Here is a 27,102-nt window from a genome sequence, read left to right as displayed (position 1 = left end):
TGTAGCGTTGTGTGTGTTGTGTGGACTGGAGTGATGGGGAGGTGGGGTAATGACTAATGTGCCAATCTCTGTACAGTGATCTGTGATGAGCTAGTAACATGGTGGGAAGATTTTTCAGTGTAAATTTAATCTGCTAATGATGCATGTTGTGTGTTTTACTGTATGGAATGTTGATTGTGATTGACAGTTAGCTGTAGCCCCATTGCATATGGGGTTCAGGAAAGTGGACTCTTCCATCACTCCTGGATACTTTCCCTGCCAATAGCATTGCCAGTTATAGCAGGGTTGCTGAGCATTTTTTAAAGATCCTTTATTTAACCAGGGGAGGTCCATTAAGAACATGCTTCTCTTTTTCAAGAGAGCAGTTGCAAGTGAGGAGAGAGAGAGACAGAGAGACAGAGAGAGAGAGAGAGAGAGAACAAGTTGCTCAAGAGCCCTCAAGAGCTCTTCCTTTCTTCTTTTGGGGCCCAATTTCATTTCCACAGATGCATATGAGCATCACTATGTGCCTGCTGGGAGCTTGACCCATTAAGCAGCCAACCATACCTACCATACTCGGTTAGTTGGTTCTATCATTTGATTTAAGACTATGATGTATGTCAACCATATGTAAGGAGTGCATGCCGACAGTTACTTAGCAACTGACAGGGCATGCAGTTCTGCCGAAGAAGATAGCACCAGGATGGATGCCCCACTGCCAATGACTGGCTAGCTTCTCCAAGTTTGAATTGTTCTAAATGACTGTGACAATTATGAGAGACCACTATGTCCAGCAACAGTGTCCGTGCGGCCAGCATCCATGCAGCAGATAACATCAGCTAGCACACCAACAGTAGCAGCAGCTAGTTACACCGTCTATCACATCTCAGCTTGCGTGATGCAAATTTCATGAAACGAGCCCCTGGGCAGCAGCCTTGAACAGCAGCATGGGTTTGGAATATGACTTGCTTAAAAAAACTGTTTTGGCAGCCTATTGGAGTGTCCCAGAGGCTTATAGAAGGAAGTTTCGAACATTGAGGCATAAGCCATGAGAATCCCACCTCAGTTTGTGCCGACACCAGGAAGTAGCCCTGGATCGTTGGATAGCGGCTTGTAAGGCTTTTGATTATGCAGATCTGAGAGAGCTGAATAGTGTCCCCAAGAACACAGGGATTTACCTTAATGTATGTAACATCACAGCGACTAGGGCAGCAACTGAACTAGCTGATTCATGTGAGGGTATCCATGGGAACACTAGCTGGCGAGGGCATGACTGAAAGCTCCATTTTGAGGGGACAAGGAGAGAGCACCTGAAACATCCCTTTGGGCTGTACCCTTTGGGGAGGTTGATAAAGTGGGGACCTTGGAATTAGGGAAGACAACCTACCTTTAAGTCACAGGGTCATTACGAGGTTCTAACTACCAGAGAGACGACATTTGTCATTACTATAAGAAGCCAGGGCATATTAAATCCCACTGTGCCACCCTTTGTGATCGGGATAGTCCTGCTAAACCTGTAGATCTGGTAAGGTCTGATGTTAGCCCTCCTAATGCCTTAGGGTGGAGTTGTGTCCTTTAAGGTGCCCCCATCTGTTTATGATGCTTTCACCTGTCAAGGGATAGTGGCTGTGACAAGTAAGGATGAGATGCTCCTGCAGGGGGCGACGGGTTTGCCTGGCTCCATCTCCCAAAATAGGGTAGCTCTGCCTGTGGCCAAGGTTTGTGGTCAGTTTGGGACTGTGCCATTGCACACTGGGTATCTGAGGTCAAACCTATTTAATGACTGTGTTACTGTAGGGGTTGTGCCTGCCCCACCTGTGGATGGGATTAGCATATTGCCAGGTAATGATGTAGCTGGTTCTCAAGTCTGCGTGACCCCACTGGTGTCGAGGTCACCATGCAATGTACCTGATACCCAGATGCTAGAGCAGAAGTATGCTGAGGTGTTTATGACCTGTGTCCTTACCCGTGCGCAGTCAAAGAGGCAAAACCCCAAGCGATGCAGTGGCTGGCTGTTTGGTTTGGCACATTCTTTGCTAGTTTGGGTGATGTGCTGGAGTCTCCTCAGATGAACCAGGAGACCTTGGTAGTGGATCAGCAGTCTAATCCCACATAGCCATCACTCCAGAAGAAAGTAGTGATATGACAGATGGTTATTACCTGTAGGGTGAGGTACTCATGCGGAAGTGGAGGTCGTCGGACTGCCCGCCAATGAGGATCGGTGTGTGGTGCAACAAGTGGTGTTGCCTCAGGCTTACCGAAAGGAAGTATTCTCACACATCAAGCCCCATTTTCAGGTCATGGGGGTGTTGGAAAGACTCTTGAGAAAACAAGCAGGCATTTCTAATGGCCCAGTTTGCTCTGAGACTTGGTAGATTTCTGATAGTTGATGTGAACATTGACTCGTATCTGCATGATTGGCTGATTAGATAATTGCATGAATAAGTAGGTGTACAGGTGTAAGATGACCAATTTAGGATCTTAAAATTATGCTGCTACAATGAGTTTGTAGCCTACATTACACACACCACTACATGTGAATTGGTGGTGTTACACAACAGCATTCACATATGTTGCCTTGAGCTAGGCTAGTCAAGCAATCTGTAACTAGCGGCAAAGCAAAAATAAATGTTTAACAAAATAATAAAACTTAATTTAGCCAAAATTATCTCAAATTAGTAAACCCTGCTCAATGAGCTCGAATAACGAGGTCTCTAATCTGTGTTTCTAGTTGTGAGCAGGACAGGGCGTGGCTTTGGATAGGTTGTGCATCAGTGCGCGCTTGCCAGAGCAGTGCTGCACACAGTAATGATGACATCCAGCAATGCCTTTCCTGCTGTTGCCATCAGAGACTCCATCAGTGGGTTTAGCCCCTTTGAACAAATCTATGGTTATGAAGTATGTGTCCGTTGCACCTGGTCAAGTAGTGGTTTGCGGAGACTCAGGGGGTTGGAGACCTGTTGCCTGTGGTCATCGTTAAAGATTTTGTAAACTCTGCATTTGATGTGGCCAGCTCAAGGGGGCACATGAAATGGCAGTATGACCATAAGGATGTGCCCCACTCGTTCACCGCGCGGGATCAGGTCCTCATGCTCATGCTGAGGCAAGAAATTAGGCACTTGGTTAAAGGGTCGGTATCCCATCTTAAAGAAGGTGGGGGATTGTATTTATGTTATTGGGACACCTGACCATAGGGTGGAATCTAGATTGTGTCGTGAAGTAATATGTGGAGCATACGCCAGCTGCACTGATGTGTTGCTCTGCAGTGGAGTGGGATGAGTGAGTGGAGTCCTCCTGTGGTATTCGTTGCCAAGGAGGGTGCGTAACACAGATTGTGGATTGAATATCGCAAGGTAAACAAAGTGACTAAGATTGCTGCCTACCCTATGACTCATATAGATGATTGTATTGTCCGAATTTGATCTCTTTAAAGGATATTGGCAGGTTCCTTTAAGTTAACATACCACAGATGTTTCTGCTTTTGTCACACATAATGGCTTATACATTGGTCAGGTTTTTCCATTCATTTCACGTGTCACACAAACTACGCATTTTACGCAATGGTCAATTGCTGGAAACATTAAATGTTGTATTTCAGCAATTTGTGACTGAAAAGAAACCACCAAAAGCTACAGGACGTATTTATAATGAGTTAGAAGTTAGAATATGCAAAGAATTTCCAGGTACAAGCTGGTGCCATTGGAACATATTTGGTGTGTGAAATAGCTGCCCTTGAGAAATGGCCAAAATATTGGGTTATTTTTGGCTGGTTGTTTTGAAGAATTTCCAAAAAAAAAAGAAACCAGAAAATAAAGATAACTTCTAAAAGCATTTTTCACAGTTTTGGAGCGCATCCTCTTTTGGAAAGTCATTTATCGGCCTTTCAGAGGATTTGGCACCCATTAGAAGTTCTAAATGTGTCCGTTCCCATGAATCTGCTGCGGGGACTTTTATTTTGATTGACTGAAACTCTGACCTGCACTGGAGCACTGTCCCCCGTTACTGTTTTATTAATGTACCGGTGTCAGCAGGCGAACACAAGGGCAAGCACAGATTCAAAAAAGGCAGTGGGCATGTATATTTTATTAGGACAGGTAGATGGGATGGATGCGGTGGGATGGGGGTATCTGAGAGGAACATGCACCCCCTTCTCTGAGGACACCAGGCATCAAGGACAGGTTACTCGTGTAATGACACCCAATGGGACCGTCAAGACCGTCAGAATTTATTCTGCTCTTTAACGGCAGTGAGTAATCATTCTGCACTCAGGGCCTGATAGGGGATCCGGGGGGTTAATTAGCTGTAGGAGGGGATGATTCAGACTTTGAGGAGTCAGGGGGAGGTGAGGAGCTGAATAAGGCAGCAACAACTGCAATATCCTCATTTGTTTGTTTGATTGTTCTCTCATCAATGTATGGCAAGCTATGAAATAATGGCTAAACCTAACCTAACTTTAAAAAAAAAAAACTGTCAGTTTAAAGAAGCCTTTTCTTGTTTTTTCTCTTTTCTTGCATTAACATATTGCACATTACTGATCAAAACAGAGAGCAGAGGACCTGGCTGCTAATTAACACGCACGAAGCAAGTCGTTAGTGCTGCAAAGAACTTTCATTTTATCTGCCCAATTAAGTCCAGCAAATTTCACTGGCTTATCTCGGGATTCATGAGTTGTTTAATTTCAGGTTTTTTTCTGCAATGCTTGGAAAATCAGTCTTGGCATTGGAAGGTAAAAGTGGAGTTCTACACAAGAAAGCAAGAACAAGTTCTGCAGTCTGCCGCCAGCAATGACCTCGTTTAGACCTCGCCATGGAAAAGTGCACCTTCTGAACTGATCTCAATACAGTCCCAGAACTGCAGAGTCAGTCTGTGTCAGCTGAGACAGACTGGCACTAGAATTCAGTAAAATGCACCAAGTCATATTTAAAGGGGAAACATGTTTATTGCTGTATTACAGATTTTCTCAATTGTTAAGTCACTTTGAATGTCCCTCTTTGATGCCACAAATTCTGGCTATCTGGCAATCAAGGAGCACTGTGACGAAAAACATCCACTGCGATCAAATGTTGTTGAGATCATTCGATCTGATGGACTAAAAGTGCAGTTTACAGCAATGTATTTGCTTTGCATTTGTCTCATTACGCTTGCTTTAATTTCTCAGAAATACTCATTTGTTTCAGCATGATCTTTTATTTGTTCTCTGTATATAGCAGCATCCAATTTGTTTATTGTAACTAGTAATTAGTATTTATTGGGTTGCTGTGTAATGAGTGATATGAAGAACTTTCTGGCAGATAAGAAGTTGTTGTTTTGGTAGGCCTTTGTCACATAAATTCAGTGTTAGGGGTATTTCAGGTCATTTTTCTAATGAATTGTTTTGGCAAATGTGATTCAGTTCAGGGGGCTGAGTTTTTTATTTCTGTACGGAGAAATTTGCCTTTTCCCCCAAATTTGGCATGTACACTGTATCTGTTTAATATACAGTATGTACGTCTTGGTTCATTGGCTCATTGACCATTGATTTGAGAGAGCATAGCCAAGCATATGGTTTCCTCCGAAGCATGTAAAGTATGGATACTCAAATCTGGCCCTCAAATTCAAATCCAGCCCATGTTTTATTTTCTCTCAGGTAATCAACTGAACAATAAGTGGGACTGATTGGCCTGACTTTGCACTTGAATCCCAGATAAAGGAAGAGTGAAAAACCATGAGTTATTAGCCCTGGAGGACTGTCATTTGAGTAAAAGTCTGCCACTTCTTATCACACCGCAGTTTGCTAGTCAAGCTTACACACACATGAACTAAGCAGAAGAAGACATTTCATGCACAATCCCGTCGACCAACAGGGGGTGCTAGTGGGCGATGAAATGCTGTAATAAAGGGTGACTGGAAAACTCCCTTTCCTGGGTGATGCTACAGCCAGTTTTGCATCACCCTGTGGAGCTGCTGGCCACAGTTGATACTGGAGCAGTCTGCATCTGAGACCAAACTGTGGGACCCATCCGTGCACTAAAACAGTGCCATAACACATTAATATCCTTAGTGGACGTTTTGAAATTCCTTGCGTACACTTGTGAAATTGGTGGACCATAGATCTGTTTAAATTGTTCTTATCAGCCAATGTATGAGGCTACAACATACAGTATTATTTGATTAATGGTAAATGGACTGATTGATGCCTCTCATTCATCAATTCACACACACACACTCACAGCGATAGGCTGCCATGCATGATACCAATCATCTCATTGGGAGCAATTTGAAGTTAGGGGTCTTGCTCAGGGACACTTCCACACAACCAGGGTGGAGGATCGAACCGGCAACCTTCCGACTGCCAGATGACCACTCTTACCTCCTGAGCCTCATGTCACCCACTATTTCTAGTCTTTAGTCAAATGTGGGTTAACAGGACTATTCATTCATTTTGACTGTGAAGATTTTATGTGCCTGTGACTTCAAGTGCCAGCTTACTCTCTGACATGAAAAAGACAAAAAAGGATGTCTGGAAAGTTTCTTGAAAGTTCATGGTTCCATGAAAGTTGGCTGCAGTTTTGCATTTGGAGCAAATCAATAATAGGGGTGGACTCTCTCTGCCCTTGTCTTATCACTTCTCCCCTGTTTTACTTTGGGACTGGCTGTCCCACTGTTTTACACCGCATAGTGTTTCTGACCCTAAATAAACAAAGAGACAGGACAAGTGATTTGCAGAGGTGTGAAATTACTGGGGTGTAAAATTGCCCTGGCTTCTGTGTTGTTGTTTCAGCATTTAAGTTGTTCTATCGTCTTCTTTTGCATGCTGTTGCTCTCTCTCTCTCTCTCTCTCTCTCTCTCTCTCTCTCTCTCTCTCTCTCTCTCTCTCTCTCTCTCGTGTGTATGTATTAAACTTGTCTTTAATAATCAGTTTTACATTCATACTACATACTATCAGTGTTAAGTAGACAGAGCAGTGTGTTGTCATTTGTTCATGTGTAAAATGCTCAGTGGTAAAGTGGGCAGTGTGAAATAGACCTTTGCTAAAGGACCAGTGTTTGATGCAGTAGGGTGAGTGAGCTCCTGTGGGGGCTGGTGCTGGCAGGGAGACCAGAGAGGGTAGGGGTGGGTCTGCCGGGGCGAAAGCTAGGCTAGTTTGGAAAAGGTAGGGCTTCATTTCTTTGCGGTAGTACAGGTGGAATTGATATGTGTGTGTGTATGTGTACGTGTACGTGTATATGTGTGTGCATGTGTGTATGTGTGTGTGTGTATGTGTGTGTCCATCCCCCCCGCCCCCCCCCTCAGTCTGGGTTTTTTTTGTACAATGCAGGGAGTCAGGCTCTTTCTGCACGTGTGAGCTCTTCAGCCAGCTGATTTATTCAGTTAATCAAATTATTTCCCTTACTGGCTTCTGCTCAGATTCCCTCAGACTGGCTGCTGGTATGAGGTCCGTGTTCCAGCGCCTTTCACGAAGCAAATAAACAAGCAAGCCAAATTAATTAAACTGAGAAGTTACTGGGGAACGAAGGCGTCTGCCAGCTGTCAATGTCGACAGGGGGCACTGTTGTTTCCCTTTTCAGGGGTGCCAGAGTGGGGAAATCTTTGAAACTAAAATTGAGTACATGTCAGGGGAAAATTATGAGAGTCATTGGTAGATTTTGGTTTAAAATGAGATCTAGAGAGAACATTCTGGAAATTTTGTCACTTTTTTTGGGAGAGGATATACCACAACATACTGATGTTGTTTTTACCTCAAGATTTGCGGGTCATCCCCCTTGTTACAGCTACTCCCAAAACAATATTTTGGAAGTTATCCATGAAGGTTTGTCTTGGAAGCTTTTTCTCACAAATCTCATCTTTTGTACTGAGCGGTTGCCTGAAACATAGAGGAAATTTCTCTTCTTCTTCTGTTTTTCTTTGCTTCCATGGGTCTAGCACATACTATTGCCCAGTCTTTGGACTACTTTCACATCCCAGAGGGCAGATTGGCTTCTCATCTCTGTAAAACTTTTACTCTTTCAATACTCTTTTTGTTTCCTTCAAAAGCCCCCCCAAAAAAAGTGTTTAGTTTTGGTCTGCAAACAAAGGTGATGTCCTTCCCAGCTAATCCTAGCCGAAGTCTAACGTGTAAGAAAGCACCCAGCAGCCCGTGGTCTCAGAGCGAACGTGATGGGATGGGTACTGACAGGTAGCGCAAAGGGACTTTTGTTGAATGAGATGAATAGAGAGGTAATGAGCCTGCCCCCCCCCCCCTTTCCCCCGGCGTCTGCTCCATAAAACCAAGGTCATCCAGATGAGAGATGCGGCTGAGGGACGCGCGCGTGTCCGGCGTTTTCGACGTTCCATTGCCTCCGGAGGTAAAGCGTGGGCGCGTGCCATGATTTATGACTGCCGTGATCATCGGCAGGTCCCCGCATGAATAAACCATGCGCTACGGAGTTAAGTTAAGCGCCTGCTAAACGACCGAGAAAGTTTTCTCAGATATCACCTCTCCCGGTTCAATTTCAGGTTCAATTTAAATGCTTTATTGGCATGACATAATTTTACAGTGCGCAATACCAGAGGTTATACAGCTAATTTTATAACAATAAAACAAACGAACAGTTAAAATAAAATGATAATAAAAACGACGCCAACAGCAATATTTATAATGGAACGTTGTAGCAAACAATAGCAATAGAAAATCATGAAATATATCACAGTTAACAGGAGTTAGAGGGTCTCAATTATTTCTTAGTCTGTGCTAGGCAACTACATACGGTTCTGTGCTGTAATCTAAAAACATTAATGGACCACGCAAAGCTATTCTGTGTCTGAACAAAAATAGGAGCAATAGCAAGAAGCGAATGAGGAAACAAAGTGAGATTCGTATGAGATAAATGAGAAATGAATAAATGAAACTTCAAACATTAGTTTGAAAAAACCTGAGATTTTGTATGATTTGTTTGGATGACACTACAGAAAACTCTAATGAAATATTTCTGAGCCTAAACTGAGATTTCGGTCATACATGAGAAAAAGAAAACTTCATATGTCTTGGTGTCTGTTGGTGATCTCAGACTGGGTGAAAAGGAAATAAAGTGCTGGAACAGTGGGATTTTCAGGCCTGGTTTAGGTTTCTGTTTCGGCTTGTCCGCTCAAGGCTGTATGTACTCTTACAGACCATCAGAGCTGTCCTTGGGATGGGGGCCTCACATTCTCCGTAAGTGTAGAGCCTTTTGAACAGGTTTAATTAAAACCAATATCCCAGGGTTTCTAGTGCCTTCAGAAAACCTGGAATCAATGGAAAAGCTTTAGTTGAAATTAAATGAAACAGGATCGATGTATTATGTAAAAACACCCCCAGTGCCTAAGCAATCCCCTGTGCACTCCTGCCTTATGTTCAACATTTCAATTCAATTCAATTCAATTCAATTCAATTCAATTCAATTCAATTCAATTCAATTTTATTTGTATAGCGCTTTTTACAATGCGGAAGCCGGGGTCAGGTTGTCGTGCTTGAGCTACAGCTCCAGGCTTGAACCCGGAGCCAGGGTAGGAGAGCAAAAACAAACAATGATTAGTGGATGGTAAGTGGTAAAATGATGTACCCTTTCATAATCGTCGCCCTGGGTATGACGTGCATCTCCTTTTATACGTTTCTGTTTCAATGCCAAACATGCCAATGATGTATCTGAATGTTCAATTTGGTCTCATTTGGTCACTTCAAGTATGATTGAACAAACTTGGTCAGATGAGACCAAATTTAAGTCAGATACAGCATCATTAAGTTTGGTATTAGAGATGCATAACAGAAAATGTGCCTCACACCCACAATGTGAAATATGGTAGTGATGTTAATTCCAGGGCCTGGGAGCTGGGCTTTACCAGTCAACCAGCTAAACCATGTTGAGCTGGGACCTGGTCTGAACTGGTCAACCACCTAAACCATGTCGTGCTGGGAGCTGGTCTTTACTTGTCAAACAGGTAAACCATGTTGAGCTGGTAGCTGGTCTGAGCTGGTCAACCACCTAAACCATGTCTAGCTGGGAGCTGGTCTTTACTAGTCAAACAGGTAAACCATGTTGAGCTGGTAGCTGGTCTGAGCTGGTCAAGCAGCTGCTTCAAAACCTAGCTTGGGCTGTTTTTTTCAGCAGGGTAGTGCAGATAGGGGCAGACAGTGCATTTTTCTTTAGCTTATTCAGCAATGAACAATGAGACTAGTCTATTTTACAACTAATTAGCTAACTACAAATGTTAATGTCCAACTATATAATTCAACAACACTTGCTGAACCAGCACGCTACAGGTGTGAAAGCAAGTCTGCAGCACTTCAGAGGTTTTTGTTTTACCTGTTCATGATTTTCACTTCACAGCTGTAAGTTTTCCTCTTTTTGTTTTTCTGTTTTGCACACTGCCACCATACTAATGACAAGGGCTGTGTCTTTTCTTTACAATGAGGGAAGGTGTTATGAATGACCCTTAAAAGTAATGCCTTACAAAACACATTTTTATTCCATAATACTGACTTCGCAAATCGCTATTCCAATATTCCATAGAAAAAAACACATTTTGAAAAGTGCTTTTATTCCTAGACAGGGTCACAGGTGGTGCTAGAGCCTATCCCAGCATGCATTGGGCAAGAGGATGCAACACACCCTGGAGAGGCCGCTAATCCATCGCAGGGCACAAGGGCATTAGTATTGAAAAAATCTAACCCAGTGCTTCATGTCAGTGAGGGTGGGGACATTAGTGTGAAATTCAGCAGTGTGGTGTAAATGCAGTGCTTCAGTGGTTTTTCAGGTCTGGTCCTGGGGACGCATTGTGCTAACTGAGGTTAGCTCCTGCCGCTAATCAGCTCAGTTAATCAAGTTTGATTGAGTTGCTAATTGAACACTGATCTGGACTCTGACATCACTTAACGAGTATTGACTCTTGGATCTCAGTCGCAGATAAGGGTTCCAGGAACCGTGTTTGCTTTAACAGAGGGGTAGAAGTAAAGGTGTTTCTCGAGGCTGTTTCCACTCATTTTGGCCTCTTAATCGAATTAGTAACACGGACAGGTGTTTGGCTTCATCGACTAAAAGTAATTAGTTTTTCAGTGGGGCCTGGAACAGTTCTTTTCCAGAAATATTATGCTTAATTGAGAACGGCTTCGAATAATATATGGTGTAAACAACTTTATCTTTGTGTTTGCGGAAACACACCCCGGAGTGTGCATTCGTTTCACAGAGAGTCCATTTGCAACAAGTTGCATTTGGGCGATGTCAAATAAAGATCGGCGCTCAATTAGCAGCTCAATCAGACCTAATTAACCACCTCAGCTGGGGGGAATCTCAACAGGCAGGATGGAGTATGGTCTTGGTTCTCGCCTATTGCAACGCTGACACAAGGGGTCAGTTTTCGCATCTCAAGAAGAATGGCTCATAAATAATTTGTTTTTGTTCAATGATGATGAAAAATGGAAGCCATCTTTTGTTGCAGTGTTCCTTCTGGTGCAAAAAGACCATGATTGGCCACAGCAAAGAACAGAGAAGGAATAATTAACTACCTTTCTAATGAGGTGTGTTATACTGTAGCAGTCTGCAGCAGGACTGTTATTGTCATGCTAATGGTAGCCATCGGTATTGTCAACAAAAAACAGTATGCATCCTTCACATCTATCTTTGAGGATCACTTCTGAACTCCCACTTGTGGTGTTGTAAGTGGTAATGAGATGAAACTATACTAATCTATTCTTGTTTTTCAGGGATCCATGCTAACATGTTTTTCCAAGGGGCACATGTTGCTCCTAAGTTGAAGCATTTAGGAGCACAGAAAATGCATCCCAATTAATAGATGCACTCCTAAAATGGGAGCACTGTGGAGCCCTGTTTGTATGCTAGACTGTGGTTGGGGCCCACGGTGTTTTTTACACACTAACTGGAGCTGAGATCTCTGACCCCCCGTGAGCACTGAGAATAAAAAAGTCCAGCTACACTTGGAGCTGAAAGTCATCATTTGTTGTTTAAAAACAGCCTTGGGTGTTTTTTTGTTTTTTTTCCCCCTTTGTGTCCCAGTTCAGTAAAGCCATTAATGTTAGCTAGCTGGGCTCTTTACTGTAACCTTCGATATCAACTTGGGAGAGCACAGCCAAGCAGCTGCTCTTCTATGAAAGGCCTCATATCAAGCCACTGCTTCTTCTTCCTCTCACTCTGCAGTCCACAATTTCAGCCTGCAGGGAGGTTTCAGGCTATATCTTGGACTCGGTGGTATCCTGAACGCAAGTGTGATCGCTAGTTTCCGACAAAAGCAGCTGTCATTTCCACATCCAGCGCCTATGCTGCTAAAATAGAAAATCCCCTTGCACCCACGTGGGCGGGTTGGTGTTAAAATGAGGTGCAGTCATGGTAATTCTCGGCACATTGCTATTTTGATGCAGCTGAAAGCGTTTGCATTATGACCGACAAAAACCCGGTGTTAAGTCATGTCACAGTTTCACTGGCCCAATAATAAGATCGTAATGTGCCTACATAGGCAGATGCACAGCATGCATACACCCTCCTGTCTTACAGTATACACACAGGGGCATGCACAAACATGCATACAAATATCAAGATTAAATCTGAAAGATTTCAATGGAAAAGTCACAAAAGTTGAGAGGAGGTTAGAGTGTGGAAAATGTGCTTCAGAGGTTTGCATAAGTCAGGTGGAACATTCCAGTACAGCCCTCAGATGGAATTAATATTCTGTGTGGTCAAAAGTCATGGATGTCTCGGACATAAATGAGGACACATTAACAGAGTTTTAAAAGGTGTGATGGGGAAGTGCGTGTCCAATTAATGAACCAAAATACACCAGCACCCCTGCCAGGAGGAATCAGATGGCAGGAGAGTCGCTTCGTCTATAGCCTGGGAAGCAGCTGGAATGGTTTATTTGATTGAATAATGTCCAAAACTTTATCTAGTGAATATGTATCTGAGCACAAATCCCATAAATAAGTCATTTATTTGCACATAAATTCATTACAATGTTTTTCACATGCGGTCCCGGGGATTCGCTGTGCAAGTTTTTAACTGGACACAATTTTTTATTTAAATACAGTGTGAAACCAGATTGGTGATCAAAGCAGTGAAAGAGTTTACAATTTAAATGTAAGCATTACCATTACCACTGTGCTCAGCAGGAAGTAGTTAAAACCAATGGTAATATTTACAGTATAGAATATTAGGTTACAGTTTTCAGTTTTCCGTATACAACTAGCTGCCATCATCTGAACACCAAGTGCTGAAATTGGCACCTTTTCAAAGACGAGGTAGCATGTCCAAAAAGCCATCATACTTTTTACTTACATACTAAGTATGCTGAATGATAGTATGCATACTGTATATAGTATGTAGTATGTGATTTTGGAAGCAGCCACTGTCATTCCTGCAGACTTCATCTTTCCATTTCTACTGCCAATTATGTGCCACCCTGTGTGGCTGCCAGCCATAGTTGATACAGTCTAGATTCCATACCAGATCCATTTGAACACCGGAAAAGTACTCTAACAGGCCGAGCTGTTCAGCAACCCCCTATATACTGTAGCCTTGATTTCTTTTTTAACCTGAAATTATCTGTAAGTATAGCTGGATATTTTTTCCTACCTATTCCGTGTGCATTGATCATTTGAAGTAGCACCAGAGCTGTCCATTTGTCTTTGGGTGCTAATTAAAACATTTATTATACACTGTGCTAGTCTGCAGTTTCTCACACCTTATGGGGATCTCATAATCTTTAAACTAATCCAGAATGTAATTTTGCAATGAAGTTGAAATCTTTTTCATATTTTATTAGACAAGTCTCTTCTTGTCTTCTGCGCTCTTCACACCATTGATTATGCAGAATTAATTCTGCTACATTTTATGTTCTACAAGTGTCCTCAATTAAAGCTTCCCACCGCTGTAATTGCTCATTAGCTCTGTCAGTTCCCTTTAGTGTAATCTAATTCCGAATGCATATCACTTTGACTGAATAACATTACATGTTTACACCTCATAAAATGCAAAGACTTGTGGCTTTAGTGTGAACAGGTTCAACATATGTGTAAAGTGGAACATATGTCAAACCCGTTCACACCACAGTCATGAGTAAAGTGCTCATGGTCTAAAATAGAGCGCCTAGTCTCCTGGTCCATTGGTCAATCTGTCTGTCTGACCCCCTGGGTTGGGCTACAGAGTAATCAGTCTGTGGTAAGTAAGCTCTGTGTGAAGGTGTCAGTGTCCATTCTGGGGTCTCTGTCTCTGTCTTCCTCTCGCCGAAGGAAGAGGTGTGCAGTGAGCGTTTGTGACCTGAGTTGAGTCTCTCTGGTCTGCTACCCTGATCATGGCGTTGGTTCTGCTGGTTTTCGTTGCTACGCTGTACTCATCAGTCACAGATCAGTCACTACAGTATGTCTCTCTCAGTTTTAGTGCATCCTTTTTTAGATTACCTGAGACCAGTCACTATGTTCCACCCTCAACTGCTGTGCATCCTCTGTTTAAGCCTTGCAAATTAAATAGCAGTTGCCTTTGAAGACTGCTATTTTCCATTAACTCAGCTGTTTTCATTAGACTTGCCATTCCCACAAATCAACGTTGCTCTCGAAGTCGATTGAGAAACGCAGCGATAAAAGCCCCATCACCCTTCACTGTGATGTCACCATCCTTCATTAAGAAGAGAATAGAACTGAGCAACGCTACTGAGATCATTGTCTATTGGGATCAGGCATAACTTCAAATAGATTCGGTTAAGGATCCATTGATCTTAATAATAACCCATTTATAATGCATGAGGTCTTTTCTTAGATCACTCAGAAATCAGTATGAAAGGAATTGATCAACTACCTCCTACACAACACTAGGGTTTCAAGCTCAGTGAATAATTAGAGAAATTAGAGACTTGCTCATTTCTCTGGCTCTTCAGATCTCGAGGTTGAACAGAGAAATTATTTAGCAGTTTATTATGGGAAGATGCTTCTTTATTGCTGACTTTTATTTGAGAAGCATGTCTCTCTTAAGAAGCACTTAGCATAACATATTCATTTGAGGTGACTTACAGTACAAAGATGTGAAGAACAGTTCTTCAGCTCCGCCTGAATGCAGCCGGGACTGAGTCTCCTGAAACACAGAAGTGGAAAGTTTGCAGTGTTTTTCACTGCGCGTGGACGGTCCTGCTGGGACTGAGGAGACGGAGTCATCTGTCAAACTGTTTGTTCAGACCAATCCCATAATGCTTCTGGCACAGAAAGTGAACCTGAAACCTCTGTGGACCAACTAGTCTCGAGTGGAACTAACTGTGGCAGGACTATTTGTTTGCTTTGCAGAGTTGGTGTTTAGTTAATAGATCATGTAAAAAAAAGGTATATAAAGATGATAATCCATAGACATGCTTTGTTCAGTGGTGCAACAGTGGTTTCAGTCCTGAGATTCAAACCTCTAAGCTCCATATTATATTCTGGTCAAATAAATCCCAATGCAGTGATGGGGACACTATGTTGTAGGAGGTGTCTGTTCTGTCTTTCAGGTGAGATGTTAAATTGAAGTCCTGTGTCTCTGTGGTCATAAACGATCCCGCTACATTCATTGCAAAGAGTGGGTAGCTGGTGTTTTGGATAAATTCCATACCTTGGGCTCGTTTCGCGAAAGTTGCGATGCGCGAGCTAAGATCTGCAAGATGCGACATATTTCAGCGCTTTTTGGAGCGTTTCACGAAGATATCGCATTTGCTAGCCTCAAACGCATGTCACAAGCGCGTCCATGTTGGCAATCAGCAAATCGGCTATCGTCTCATCCGCCTGTATCCTTTTCTATCGAAGTTTTTCATTTGTCTGCAGCATTATGCAGCAAAATGATTATTATTATTTTATGAAAAATAATGCGTTCATCAGCAAGTGGGCTGTACTTTTTCTGAACGAAGTCCCAGAGAGTAGAGGCTATTTAAAATAAACTTTCTTTGTACTTTACAGAAGTAAGTAGTTTAAAATAATTAAAGTGTAGCCTACCACTTTAGGCTACACAACTTAGAATACATTGTATTCTTTCTGGAGATTGTCTATACAGCCTATCTGCATTATCAGAGGAAATCACATACTTGCGAGGGAGAAAATTGGTTTTGCAAGAGGTATGTAGCTAGTGGTCGCAGGTTTATTTGCGATTTGCAAGGGACGAATTTTCGTGAAACGCGTTTTGAAGATATTGCGATCTGCAAAAAAAATTCTCGCGAATCGCTTTCGTGAAATGAGCCCCTGACTCTCTCCACCTGCCACCTAATCATCCCCTGATTTAATTGACTAAAATATATATATAAATATATTTTCTCACCGTCTCCACCTCAGCTGATGTGTGATGAGCGTTCTAGCACAAAATGGCTGCCGTATTCACCCGGGTGGGTGCTACACATCGGTGGTGGTTGAGGCATCACTGTAAAGAGTTTTGAGTGCGTGTAAAGCGCTATATAAATGCATGGAATTAATACGGTACCACCCTGTCAGTGAATAAATGCCAGCTGCTTTAATGTCAAGTAACAGTTTCCTGAGTGCCAGTTAGTTATTCTAGCTCCTGAATAGGCACACTTCACATATGCGCTGGAGTTCATATCGGGAAAGTGGGGGTCCTGTGCTCTCCCTTCACAAGTTTGAAGCATTTCAGCTCCTTGGACAGAGACAGTAGGCTCTTAGACTATAACAAAAGCAATCTCAGCATTTTATACACAGGCTGTTGGAGAAGGTTGCGATGGGAGAGCATTGTGGCAGGTTTATCAGTCATTACGGATTGGACGCCCAGGTGGTTTACGCTTTAATCAAACATGTGCTCAGCTCACAATGACGTGACTGTCAGTGCAAATGCCTTCGAAGCCACATTCTCGCTACGTGGCCCTTTCACAACCCTTCCTAGCTATCCAACTCGTTCCAGCAAACAACAATCGATTTAATTCCAATTAGAGAAGAGAATTCCTCTTCACTGTCCTTTTTACAACCGTTTCTGGCAATCTATGGGGTCAAGTGTGTCCCGTCTGTCAACTCATCTGGTTCACGATACCAGCAAACTCGTGGCTGTTGAGCATGTAGCAAAATGTAGCAGTGATTTGAATCATCTACTTCTCCCTTCACTGTCATAGCCTTAGCTATGCAAGCCAAGATTTCTTTCCATCATATTCACCTTTTTTGATTGGTCTATTCGCCAGCTATAGTCATGAACTTATTCTGTGCGTGAGTTTCTGGTCACAATCTCTTGTCTCAAATGATTTTTGAATTGTTGTAAAATGTTCAGTGTGCAATCAATTCTTATGGAGTACATATGGTCCTATGGAGTGGGTACTATTGGACTCATATGTGCTCTGTTAGAGTTGAATTGACAATATATTGTTTTCATAGAAGATTTGGAGATATTGCCCAAGAAATTAGCAGAACAACATGACTTTATAATGTATATAATATGTACAACAATTATCTTTGAAACAAAAACTAAAGCAACAGATTACATTGTCAAAAATAGAATCTCTCTCTCCCGCTCTCTCAAATTCAAATTGCTTTATTGTCATGAAATACAAATGTACTTATTACCAAAGCATACATATGAGTAATAATACAAGAATAATATTAAAATGATACATTGAACAATATATAACAATAACATCAACCATAACAATAATAAATCAATAAATATGTACATGCTTATCTTTATTGTGGGTGGACACTCACTGTCCCGCAATAGGGGTTGTTTGTCCTGATTCTCTCTCTCCCTCCCTCCCTCCACAGGGGGAGATGGGGCCTGTTTTGGGCTCCCTTGCGGCCCTGGTGCTGTTGCCAGTTTTGGTGTTCCCTTCTGGAACATGGAGCCTCAATCCAGACGACCCCAACGTGTGCAGCCACTGGGAGAGGTGAGCCCCTACTGCTGCTGCCCTGGAGGATTTCATTTTAAGAATCTGTTATTTTCCATGACATTCCATCACTCACCTCCTCTGTAGCACTGATCACCTGCTTTTTGTGTTTCACAGGTTACTCCCAAAAGCTGTTTGCTTTCAGAGCTGTTATCTGTGTTTGAGACAAATGTAAATTAGACACGATGGCATAGTCATTATCACAATTTCTGCATAAAATTTGAGAGCATGTGGATTTCTTATAAACGGAGCCCAGGATGTCTTCTTGCAAAGAAACCGTGCCTTGATTAGATTTGAAAGAAGGGCATCAGTTACAAGATGACTAGTAACTTATTTTGTCTTCATGAAGTAATTGGTGCCTCATTACTTTGATCGTTACAGTCTCTAGAGTTTGCAGAGAATGGTGCGAAAAACAAAATCCAGTGATCAGCAGTTTTGTGGGAAGAAATGTCTTGTTAATGAGAGAGGTCAGAGAAGAAGGCCAGACTGGTCAAAGCTGACAGGAAGGTGACAGTAATGCAAATAACCACACATTAGAACAGTGGTATGAAGAAGAGCATCTCTGAACACACAATGCATCAAACCTTTAAGTGGATAGGCTACAGCAGCAAAATAAGTAATACCTAATAAAGTGCTCACTGAGTGTATAATATACCTTACTTTTAATTAGAGGTCGAAATTGCTTCTCAGATCACTAACATTTTTTAAAGTAGCAAAAAGACTGGAGAAGTACTGAAATCTTACAATGGTGGAGACGTCAACCCTTTACATCAGTAGTTCCCAAACCTGTTCTTGGAGACTGATAAACAAAAGTAGTACAACAAATACAACTGTCTTATCAAACACAAAATTGTAATAAAACAAGCACTTTTCAGCACGCTAGGCGATGATGCTACTTCTGGCTAGGGCCAGTCTCGGGCCGTACTTGCTCCCTTGGGAGAGCAGCACTCTTTTTTCTCCTGCCCGTTATCGGGATATGCTCTAATGACAAACGCATTTGTTAAAGGCCACTTCAGCAAAACCTGGACAGGAATAAATCAGCTGTCCCCTGCGTGTCCATCAGTGATGGATCTCCAATGAAACTCCCCGGTTGATTACCCATCACTCAGGCCGGGTTTCTGACACTAACAGGGCTGTGGATGGAAACCTCCGGCCTGAGATTGTCTTTATGTTACAGTAGCCAGATTGCAATTGATTTATAGTGTGTTCCATTTTATATTATTTTTATATTTTGTTTTGTATAATATTATTTTACTGGTTTGTTTCCTAATGAAGTAGCCCCATTCATAGGTATTCCACTTTCTCAGCGTAAATGCCTTGATGCAAATATTAGGTAAATGTTGCTGTAACCATTACATTACATTAGATTAATGGCATTTGGCAGACGCTCTTATCCGGAGCGACGTACAGCAAAGTGCATAACCCTAACCAGGCATAAGGTAACTACAACTACAACTCCATACTGCTGCTCTAACCACTACTCCACACTGGTGTACTCACTACACTCCACACTGCTACTCTAGCTAGTATACCTGTCAGGAGAAGGGGGATAGGGACACAGTAGCGGCCCAAGGGAATCTACAATTTAACCCAGAGGGATAGCCACTAAAATCGACAAGCGATAAAATGGGACAGGGAAAACACAAATAGAAGAAAACACTTAATATGCACTCCCCCTACTCACTGAATCCTCTATCAAGTGGTCGATAAGAATAACTATGGAAACGCTGTCACAGCATATCTAATAGAAGGGCAAAACGGAAAGCCAAAACAGGGAGCAAAGAAAATGCCACACGCAGCAATGCGGGTCTGACGAAACAAACAAAAGAGAAAACTTCCCTCCACAGAGCTAAGAATAGCTCTGCTAAGAGAACCCACTAAACGGTGCCCAAATCTCTCAGATTGGATAGACACGGTAACTTCTGCAGATTTGCACGACCCTACACACTAGAGAGACAGCACAGGATAGTGCACCCAGTCCACAAGGTACTGTACTCCATGTCCTATGCTATGATGGTTCAGGATACTCTGAACCGTGTAGACAGGCTGACCGCTGACCAACCGGGGAGGATGTGGAGGCCTGTCGGCTGGTGTCAGCATGCTGGACAGGACCGGCTTGAGTCATGACATGTGGGATGAATCCTCATGGACCGGGGGAGCTAGAAATGGACAGTGACTTGGTTAATACACTGAATCACTTGGAAGGGGCTGATGTAGTGCAGCGCTAATTTGTGGGGCTCTACCTGCACGGGTATGTATGGAGAGCCACACCCTCTGACCAACTTGATAGGATGGGGTTGGGTGACGGCGGCAGACGGCATAGAACTTCGGTCACGCGCTTAGGTCATGTGCTTAAGAGACACCCAAACCTTCCTTCAGGTGGTGTAACACCGCTGGACAAAGTGTGCAGCAGAGGGCACCTCCGTATCCCTCTCCTGCTCTGGGAACAGTGGCAGCTGATACCTGTATGGTAATCAAAAGGAGAGAGCCCGGTGGAAGCGTTCTGCAGTTGACTGCTCCATGTAGTTGGGTGGGATGCGAGGAGGCCAGACACCTCTCCAGTGTCTGATTGGTGCTCTCAGTCTGGCCTTTAGTCTCAGGATGAAACCCAGATGACAGACTCTGGCCGAAGTCCCTAATAAAGAACAAAACACCTTCCAGAAACAAGATGCGGACTGCAGGCCTCGGTCCGACACAATGTCCTGGGGTGTCCTGTGGAGGCAAAAAACTTGATGGACAACTAGTTGGGCAGTCTCCAGGTCCCAAGGTAAGCTTGGGGAGGAGAATGAAGTGAACCGCCTTCAAATATCAGCCCAACCGTTTGACGGGCAACCTGGTGATAAAGTCCAGGACAATGTGTGATCTTGTTCTGGGCACAAACCGTGTAAGCGGCCACAAACCCCATACATTGCTCTCCATCAGGGACCACCATAACTGGATGGCTGGTAAGGCAGGATGAGTGACCCCACTGAAGAACCCACGAGCGCACCCTAGTTGGGACGAATGGACACCCCCGGGTCTGAGCCCCCATACCACTGCCTCGATGCCCCAGGTAAGGGGCATGAGGATACAGGTGACGGGTATAATCGGCTCTGGAGATTTTTCTTGTCCATGCGGTCGTATTGACAGAACAGAGTGCCTGGTTTCAAGTACTTAGAGCCCAGCCAGTAGGAAAGATTGAAGTTTAACCTATTGAAAAAGAGGGAGATCAGGGTGGATGAGGATAGTTCAGTGTAGGCCTTTTGTGGGGGACCAGCTGAACTGGGGGGAGGCGGCCTTAGTCAAGGCCAAGAGTGGAGCAGTGACAGAACTGAAGCCCCTAATAAAGCGGCGGTAGAATTTAGTTAATTTTTGGAGAAAATCTGTATATTGTCCAGATATATGTACGTAGACAAATTGTTTGAGCATGTCCCTTAGTACATCATTGTCTTGCGCCTGTAAGACTGAGGGGGAGCTAGATAGTGTCACCTAGTGGTGTTGAACGTAATCTTCCACTCATCCCCTTCACGTAAATATTTGGCGTTTCTAAGGTCCAACTTAGTGAACAGGGTCACTCCCTGCAGGCGCAAACTCCCTGCAGGTGCAAACTATGGTCATTAGGGGGAGAGAGGAATGGTTATTCACCGTGATTTTATTAAGAACAGGGACGTAGAGGGTCGAATGAAACCAGCGGCTAGGGCCTGACAAAGAAAACAGACGGCCCTTAGGGGATGTAGTGCATGGGAGGAGGCTGATGCCATGGTGGTACAGTAGCTTTTTGTTTACTTAACACTTTCTTAAGATCAGCATACTCAGAAGGCACCCTGGTGAGCACAGGAGAGACAATAGACCCAAGAGAGGCTGCCCCAGAAGGGTTAGAGGACTCTAGAGACACAGCAGGAGAAAAGAGTCTGGAGTTCAAGAGGGGCAGAGAGGAACGGGAGACACAAGAGGAGTAACCTTAGCAGGGCTCGAGAGAGAGGAGGAGCAGTGGGGAACTCTGAGTTGAACTGAGTTGAGCAGTGAGACACCAAATATCAACACAGATGCTGAACTCCAGTTGATACGGGGATTGCGTTTCGAGAGCTGTGGGATTTCCCTGGATGAGAGGTAACTCTTGAGAAAAAACTGTATCCTCTTCACATGTTTAACAGAGCGTGTTTTAGTGTATTATTGAGTGAAGTGGGGAAATTTGTCAGACTCGTCAGAACCTCCCCAGGCTTTAATCGTTTCCTCGCGTTCCTTTTTTCCAGAATTTCAGGGTACATGTGAATGTAATGACCTGCCTTATCATGGTATACACAGAACAGCTCATTCATCTTTCTCTCTCTGCCTGAGAGAGCTGTGTGCACCCTAGCTGCATGGGTTCATCGCTATTTGGGGGCACGAGGAGTGATTCAGACATTTTCTGAAAGGAAGTAAACCCCTCCCTTGAAAGGGAGCCAGAGTTAAATTGGATACGAATAACAAATATACAAATGGCCAATGAGATCAATCCCTTGAGTGAGTCCGGCACGTAGTGAGAGGTTAAGTCATGTTTAACTTTCTTTGACAGTGTGGGGATAAAAGTCAGAGCTTCCTTGTTCCACCCAGATTCAGAACCCACCCAGATGGTACGGAATTGAATGGAGAATTAGGCAATGCTGTTTGAGCCCTGATGTAGATTAAGAATTAGTTTCACTGCCTCGTGGCCACTGATGTCATGGTCAACACTCAGCTCATTTCAGCCATGATAAGTGTAGAATTGGAACAGAGTGGAGTTTGTATTCCCCACATGGCAGTAGCCTATGAAAGAGCAGTGTCTGATGGGAGCTATACTACATGCCCCTCGGGCTCAATCAGTGCTTAACATGGAGGGCTGAAACACCAAGCTACATTGAGCGATAAACCCTTTATATTTTATGTATATTATGCACATCATAATGAACAGGTGCTGGCATTTTGGGTTCATGGAATGTGATTTGGTTGGAGGGCTGTAGGTGCTTCTGTTACTGCAGCGTTAACAAAGCAGATGGAGCCGTATCTTGCTTCAGTAAACGTGTAAGTATTTCTCTTAACATCCTGGCATGAGTCTTGTGTTGGTCTGTGATTCTCTGAAGCATCTGCTCTTGAGCGCTCAGCATGATTCCCTGTGAGGCAATAGCCTGCCCATGCCCAGCCATTTGGTTATTGAGGGGGGACAGGTCCGCTGTGTCCGTCTTTGTCAGATTCATTCTGTCAGGAGAGATGCAAAGTATTGGACCGAGGGAATCCACAAGTTAACCTAGAGGGATAACCACTGCACCACACTGCTACTCTAACCATATATTGCACTCCTGTTTCTGAGATATCTTACTGTTTTTCTTCTTTTACTTGCAGCTATGCAGTGACTGTACAGGAATCCTATGCTCACCCTTTCGACCAGATCTACTACACCAGATGCACCGACATTCTCAACTGGTTCAAGTGCACCAGGCACAGGTTAGTATGAATCTTTCTCCCAGTACTACCTTGTACAGTCTTCCATTTTGTCCTCTGTATTGCCATAAGGAAACGAAAGAAGAAGAACCCTTCAGACACAAATACAAAGGTGGGGAGAAAGTGTGAGACCACAGCCAAGGCTTCGGCTACTTTTTATTTTTGTGCACGAGCGTGGCAGGGCATGTTTGACATTTGTCTCCTTGTAACTGATGTTTGGCCATCACCTGAGTTTGCATTGCCTCTAATGGCCGCATTAGGGTTTATGGTTGACACTCTGATGGTGAGTCACTGCCGTTAAATATAACATTAAGCACAGAACGCCCTTCAGCACCACACAGGAGTCCTTTTAGCTGCACTTCTATTTGTTTGATTTTTTGAATCCCTCCAGTTTTTAAAGTTTGTAAAGTTTAAAGTGGACTTAATGGGTCGATTTCAGCTCGCCTTCAAGTCGGTTTCCCGGATCTTTGTTTCCCGGATGTAGAGCAAGATCAAGACCTTTGTCCCAACTGCAACGTGGTCTCTAACTCATTGGAATAGACCCAGGCTAATTCCGATTGCAGCATGCCTTAAATACCACCTAGGGGATACTAAAGTTGCATACTTTGTAAACCTGCTGCAAACCAGGTTTCACAAGAGACCAAGGCAGGGATAACAAACTCAAATCATGGAGCTCCACTGTGTCTGCTGGTCTTTGAGTTCCTGCTCTAAAGTGCTTAATTTAAGTCATTGATTGGCAAAATAATCTACACACCTCTTTATTGCCGTATTCATCCACTTTTACACAAAGTATACACACAAAAAAACATGTTTTGTTGCATTGAATACACATAATAAATACGCTGTATATGGTATGGTGTTACTGTATGTGTCATCAAACTTGCTGCTTGGTTAAATTGAGAACAGTTCTTCCATTACATTATCTATTAAATTATCTTTCATTAAGTTATTTTAAAAACAATAATACTTGATACTACGTGATGCTCCAACAATAAATTGTCCCATTATTATTCTAAATAACTGCTGTGCTTTTCCCAACATTTGTGTTGCAAAATTTACTTGCATCATTCCATTTTTTAAGGAAAACATTCTAATTTAAGAGACTCAAACAATGATGGAATAATCAGTAGTGCTAATTCAATTTACCTTTCCTCAACAGCTTTTAGGCCCATTCATTATTCTGTTGATTCACGAAGAATGACTTCATGTGTTTCGGGTTGCAAATCATTTCACTTATCAGTAATCATTGCAGTGCAGTGCTGTTCTGTAGACAGCTTCAGATATTATTGTGTTTTTTCACAATAAAACATCCATACAAGTCTCATCAAGTCACATAGGCCATTGTATGGGGGTCCTGAAGGCCAAGACAAATCAACAAATCAACAAATCAGAAAATACAACAAATCAGAAAACACAGTGACAAACCATAAAACACAACAACAAACAAGGTGGTATTAACTGGGTTCCTAATGCATGCTGATAATTTAATAATTATATTCAGTCAAAAGTCACCACTGTGTACTATACCAATTAATGTGTGGATAGAGGTGTCTTTTGACCAAAAAGAATTATCTAATTATCCATTTCATATGCTATTCCTAAGCCACTAGGCTAATACATTTGGTAAATGCAACATTTACATTAAGTTAGATCTCAAATCGCGAAGTCAAATATCGTAAGAGTATAATATTTAGGACATGGTTACTCAAATCTGGCCTGCAAGGTCAGTAGTAGTACCGTTTTTCTTCTTCCTGATAGACCACAGCCCAGTAATGTCACTGATTGCCAGGGATTACACCTACCTGGTGTTTCGGTTATATGTGTTATATGTATAATATTTTGTTATATGTACTTTTGAGGGTTAGGACATGAGAGAAACTTAAGTGGAGTGGTTTGGCCTGTAGAGACATTGAGTTGCCCTGACTATTTAGTAGCTTCCCCTACTGGCTGTAGGGATGAACTAGATGGGCTAACAGCTCATAGCAGTAGCATACTGGATTATAGTACCAGATTATGAGTCGGTAGTAAGAGAGGGAGGTGGGGAGCACTCCCATTTTGCTCTATGGGGGGATCAGAGAGATAGATAGAGAAAACATCATGTAATACATCCAATAATAATCAAGCCAGTTTGATTCTTGGATCCACAAATCATTGGGAGAGAGAGAGTGATACCACACTGCTGAGAGAGAGATTGTGAGAGAGTAAGTGAGAGAGAGAGAGAGAGAGAAGAAGGACAGGCAGTAAGATGGATGGGGACAGACAAAAGAGAAGGGGGATGAGAGGGGTGGAGGGAGGGATGTAGAGAAGGGGAATGCAGTGCTGTAGCCATGCCATAGTGGCTTCATTACTGTCAGGAGCTCTAGGGAGGGAACAAGTAATCAACACTCATAATAAAAAAACCTTCCTGTCTATTGGACAATTACCTTTTTATCATTCATCACTGTTCCAGGACCAGTGATGGTGATGGCATACATAATCACTGTGTTCCGTACAGAGTACGGGGAAGCGGCCACTTCCACCAGAAGTTAAATTCCATTCAATTGTAGTTTTTCTCCTGAGGAATGTTGTTTATGATTATGGTTGCTTATTGGCTATCCCAGACACTTACAACACTTGGATTCATGTGAATTGGACCAATAATTATAGAGAAAACGTCAAATGACTACACAACTTCCCTGTGTTTCAAAGACCGTGTTAGCTTCAAACACCTATTAACAATGTTCCAAACAGCACTTGAAGCACAACTACTACAGTTTTGCACTCAAATCTCTATTAAATCTTTATCTGGTTAATCTTAAAGGAGGAACATGGGGGTTGGTCACACTTTCTAGGTTTTTCCCAAGAGGGCATTGAGGAAACACGATAAAAGTATTAAATATGTCCGTTCTTTAGTTTTGGAGAAGTAAGCATTCTAAATTTATCGTCCTATTTTCAACCGGTTGAGAATGTTCTCCTATTAGTACGTCACATGAGGATAACCACTCCCCTTAACCCTCCCCTATAACTCGTGACCCAAAGTTGGCCTACAGGAAAGTTATCATTACCTTGCCCAGACTGTTCGGGTGAACTTTTATAGTGGTAAATTTAGGCTTCAAAAAATAAGCTTTAAAATACATTTAAATGACTGAATAATAATTAAAAAATGCACATTTGTTTTATTGTTGCCCAAAGACAACTGGCAAGTGTCACATTCAACCACCATGTTACTCCTTATTATCAATATCATGTCACTATATGCTGCAATGGATCACGTATGTGACTCCTACCAAGTTTTTATGAAAAAGGAAGGAATTAGAATTTACACACACACAAAAACCAAAGCTGAACTGGACATAATTTCTTATTTATTTGTCATGAAAGTTGCACTATTCGGAACATAGTGAGCTAACTTGGCGTTCGGAATATACTTGGCGTTCGGTCTACTTTACTTCTTTAACTCTGCCCCACTGTCACAAGAAGGAAAACAAGAAAAACACATCTGTGCTTTTATGCAGCACCTTTCCAGTAATGAATACTAAATATATATCAGCCATCTCTGTCTTTGCCCTCTGTGCACCACTGATGCTATGACAGCATACAGTGGCAAGAAAAAGTATGTGAACCCTTTGGAATTACTTGGTTTTCTGCATTAATTAGTCATAAACTGTGATCTGATCTACATCTAAGTCCCAAGTATAGACAAACTCAATGTGCTTAACCTAATACCACACAAACAAGTATAATATTTCATGTCTTTATTGGACACATCCATTAAACATTCACAGTGCTGGTGGAAAAAGTAAGTGAACCCTTATGCTAATGACTTCAACAAAAGCTAATTAGAGTCAGGAGTTAGCAAACCTGGAGTCCAATTAATGAAAC

General features: G+C 42.7%; 1 protein-coding gene and 1 long non-coding RNA gene across 2 annotated transcripts in view; one reads left to right on the top strand and one right to left on the bottom strand.

Moving 5' to 3' along the window:
• Positions 1-8,613: 8,613 nt before the first annotated feature.
• On the bottom strand, positions 8,614-15,686 carry LOC133130695 (uncharacterized). The gene is made up of 3 exons (XR_009708964.1): positions 15,552-15,686; positions 14,984-15,044; positions 8,614-9,219 (listed from the first exon to the last, which is right to left on the bottom strand). It is a non-coding gene; the product is annotated as an uncharacterized LOC133130695 (long non-coding RNA).
• A 117-nt stretch (positions 15,687-15,803) lies between these two features.
• LOC133131546 (multiple epidermal growth factor-like domains protein 11) overlaps positions 15,804-27,102 on the top strand; it is a 116,136-nt gene continuing 104,837 nt past the window's right edge. The window contains exons 1-3 of the mRNA XM_061246921.1: positions 15,804-15,894; positions 17,684-17,805; positions 23,143-23,244. Of these exons, the coding sequence (XP_061102905.1) occupies positions 17,690-17,805; positions 23,143-23,244 (218 nt within the window). The 5' untranslated portion in view covers positions 15,804-15,894; positions 17,684-17,689. The remainder of the gene's footprint in view (positions 15,895-17,683; positions 17,806-23,142; positions 23,245-27,102) is intronic.

This window comes from Conger conger, chromosome 6 (genome assembly GCF_963514075.1).
Source record: "Conger conger chromosome 6, fConCon1.1, whole genome shotgun sequence".
Taxonomy (NCBI): Eukaryota; Metazoa; Chordata; class Actinopteri; order Anguilliformes; family Congridae; genus Conger; species Conger conger.
Note: the sequence above shows the minus strand (reverse complement) of the source record. Positions and strands in the feature narration are given on the sequence as shown.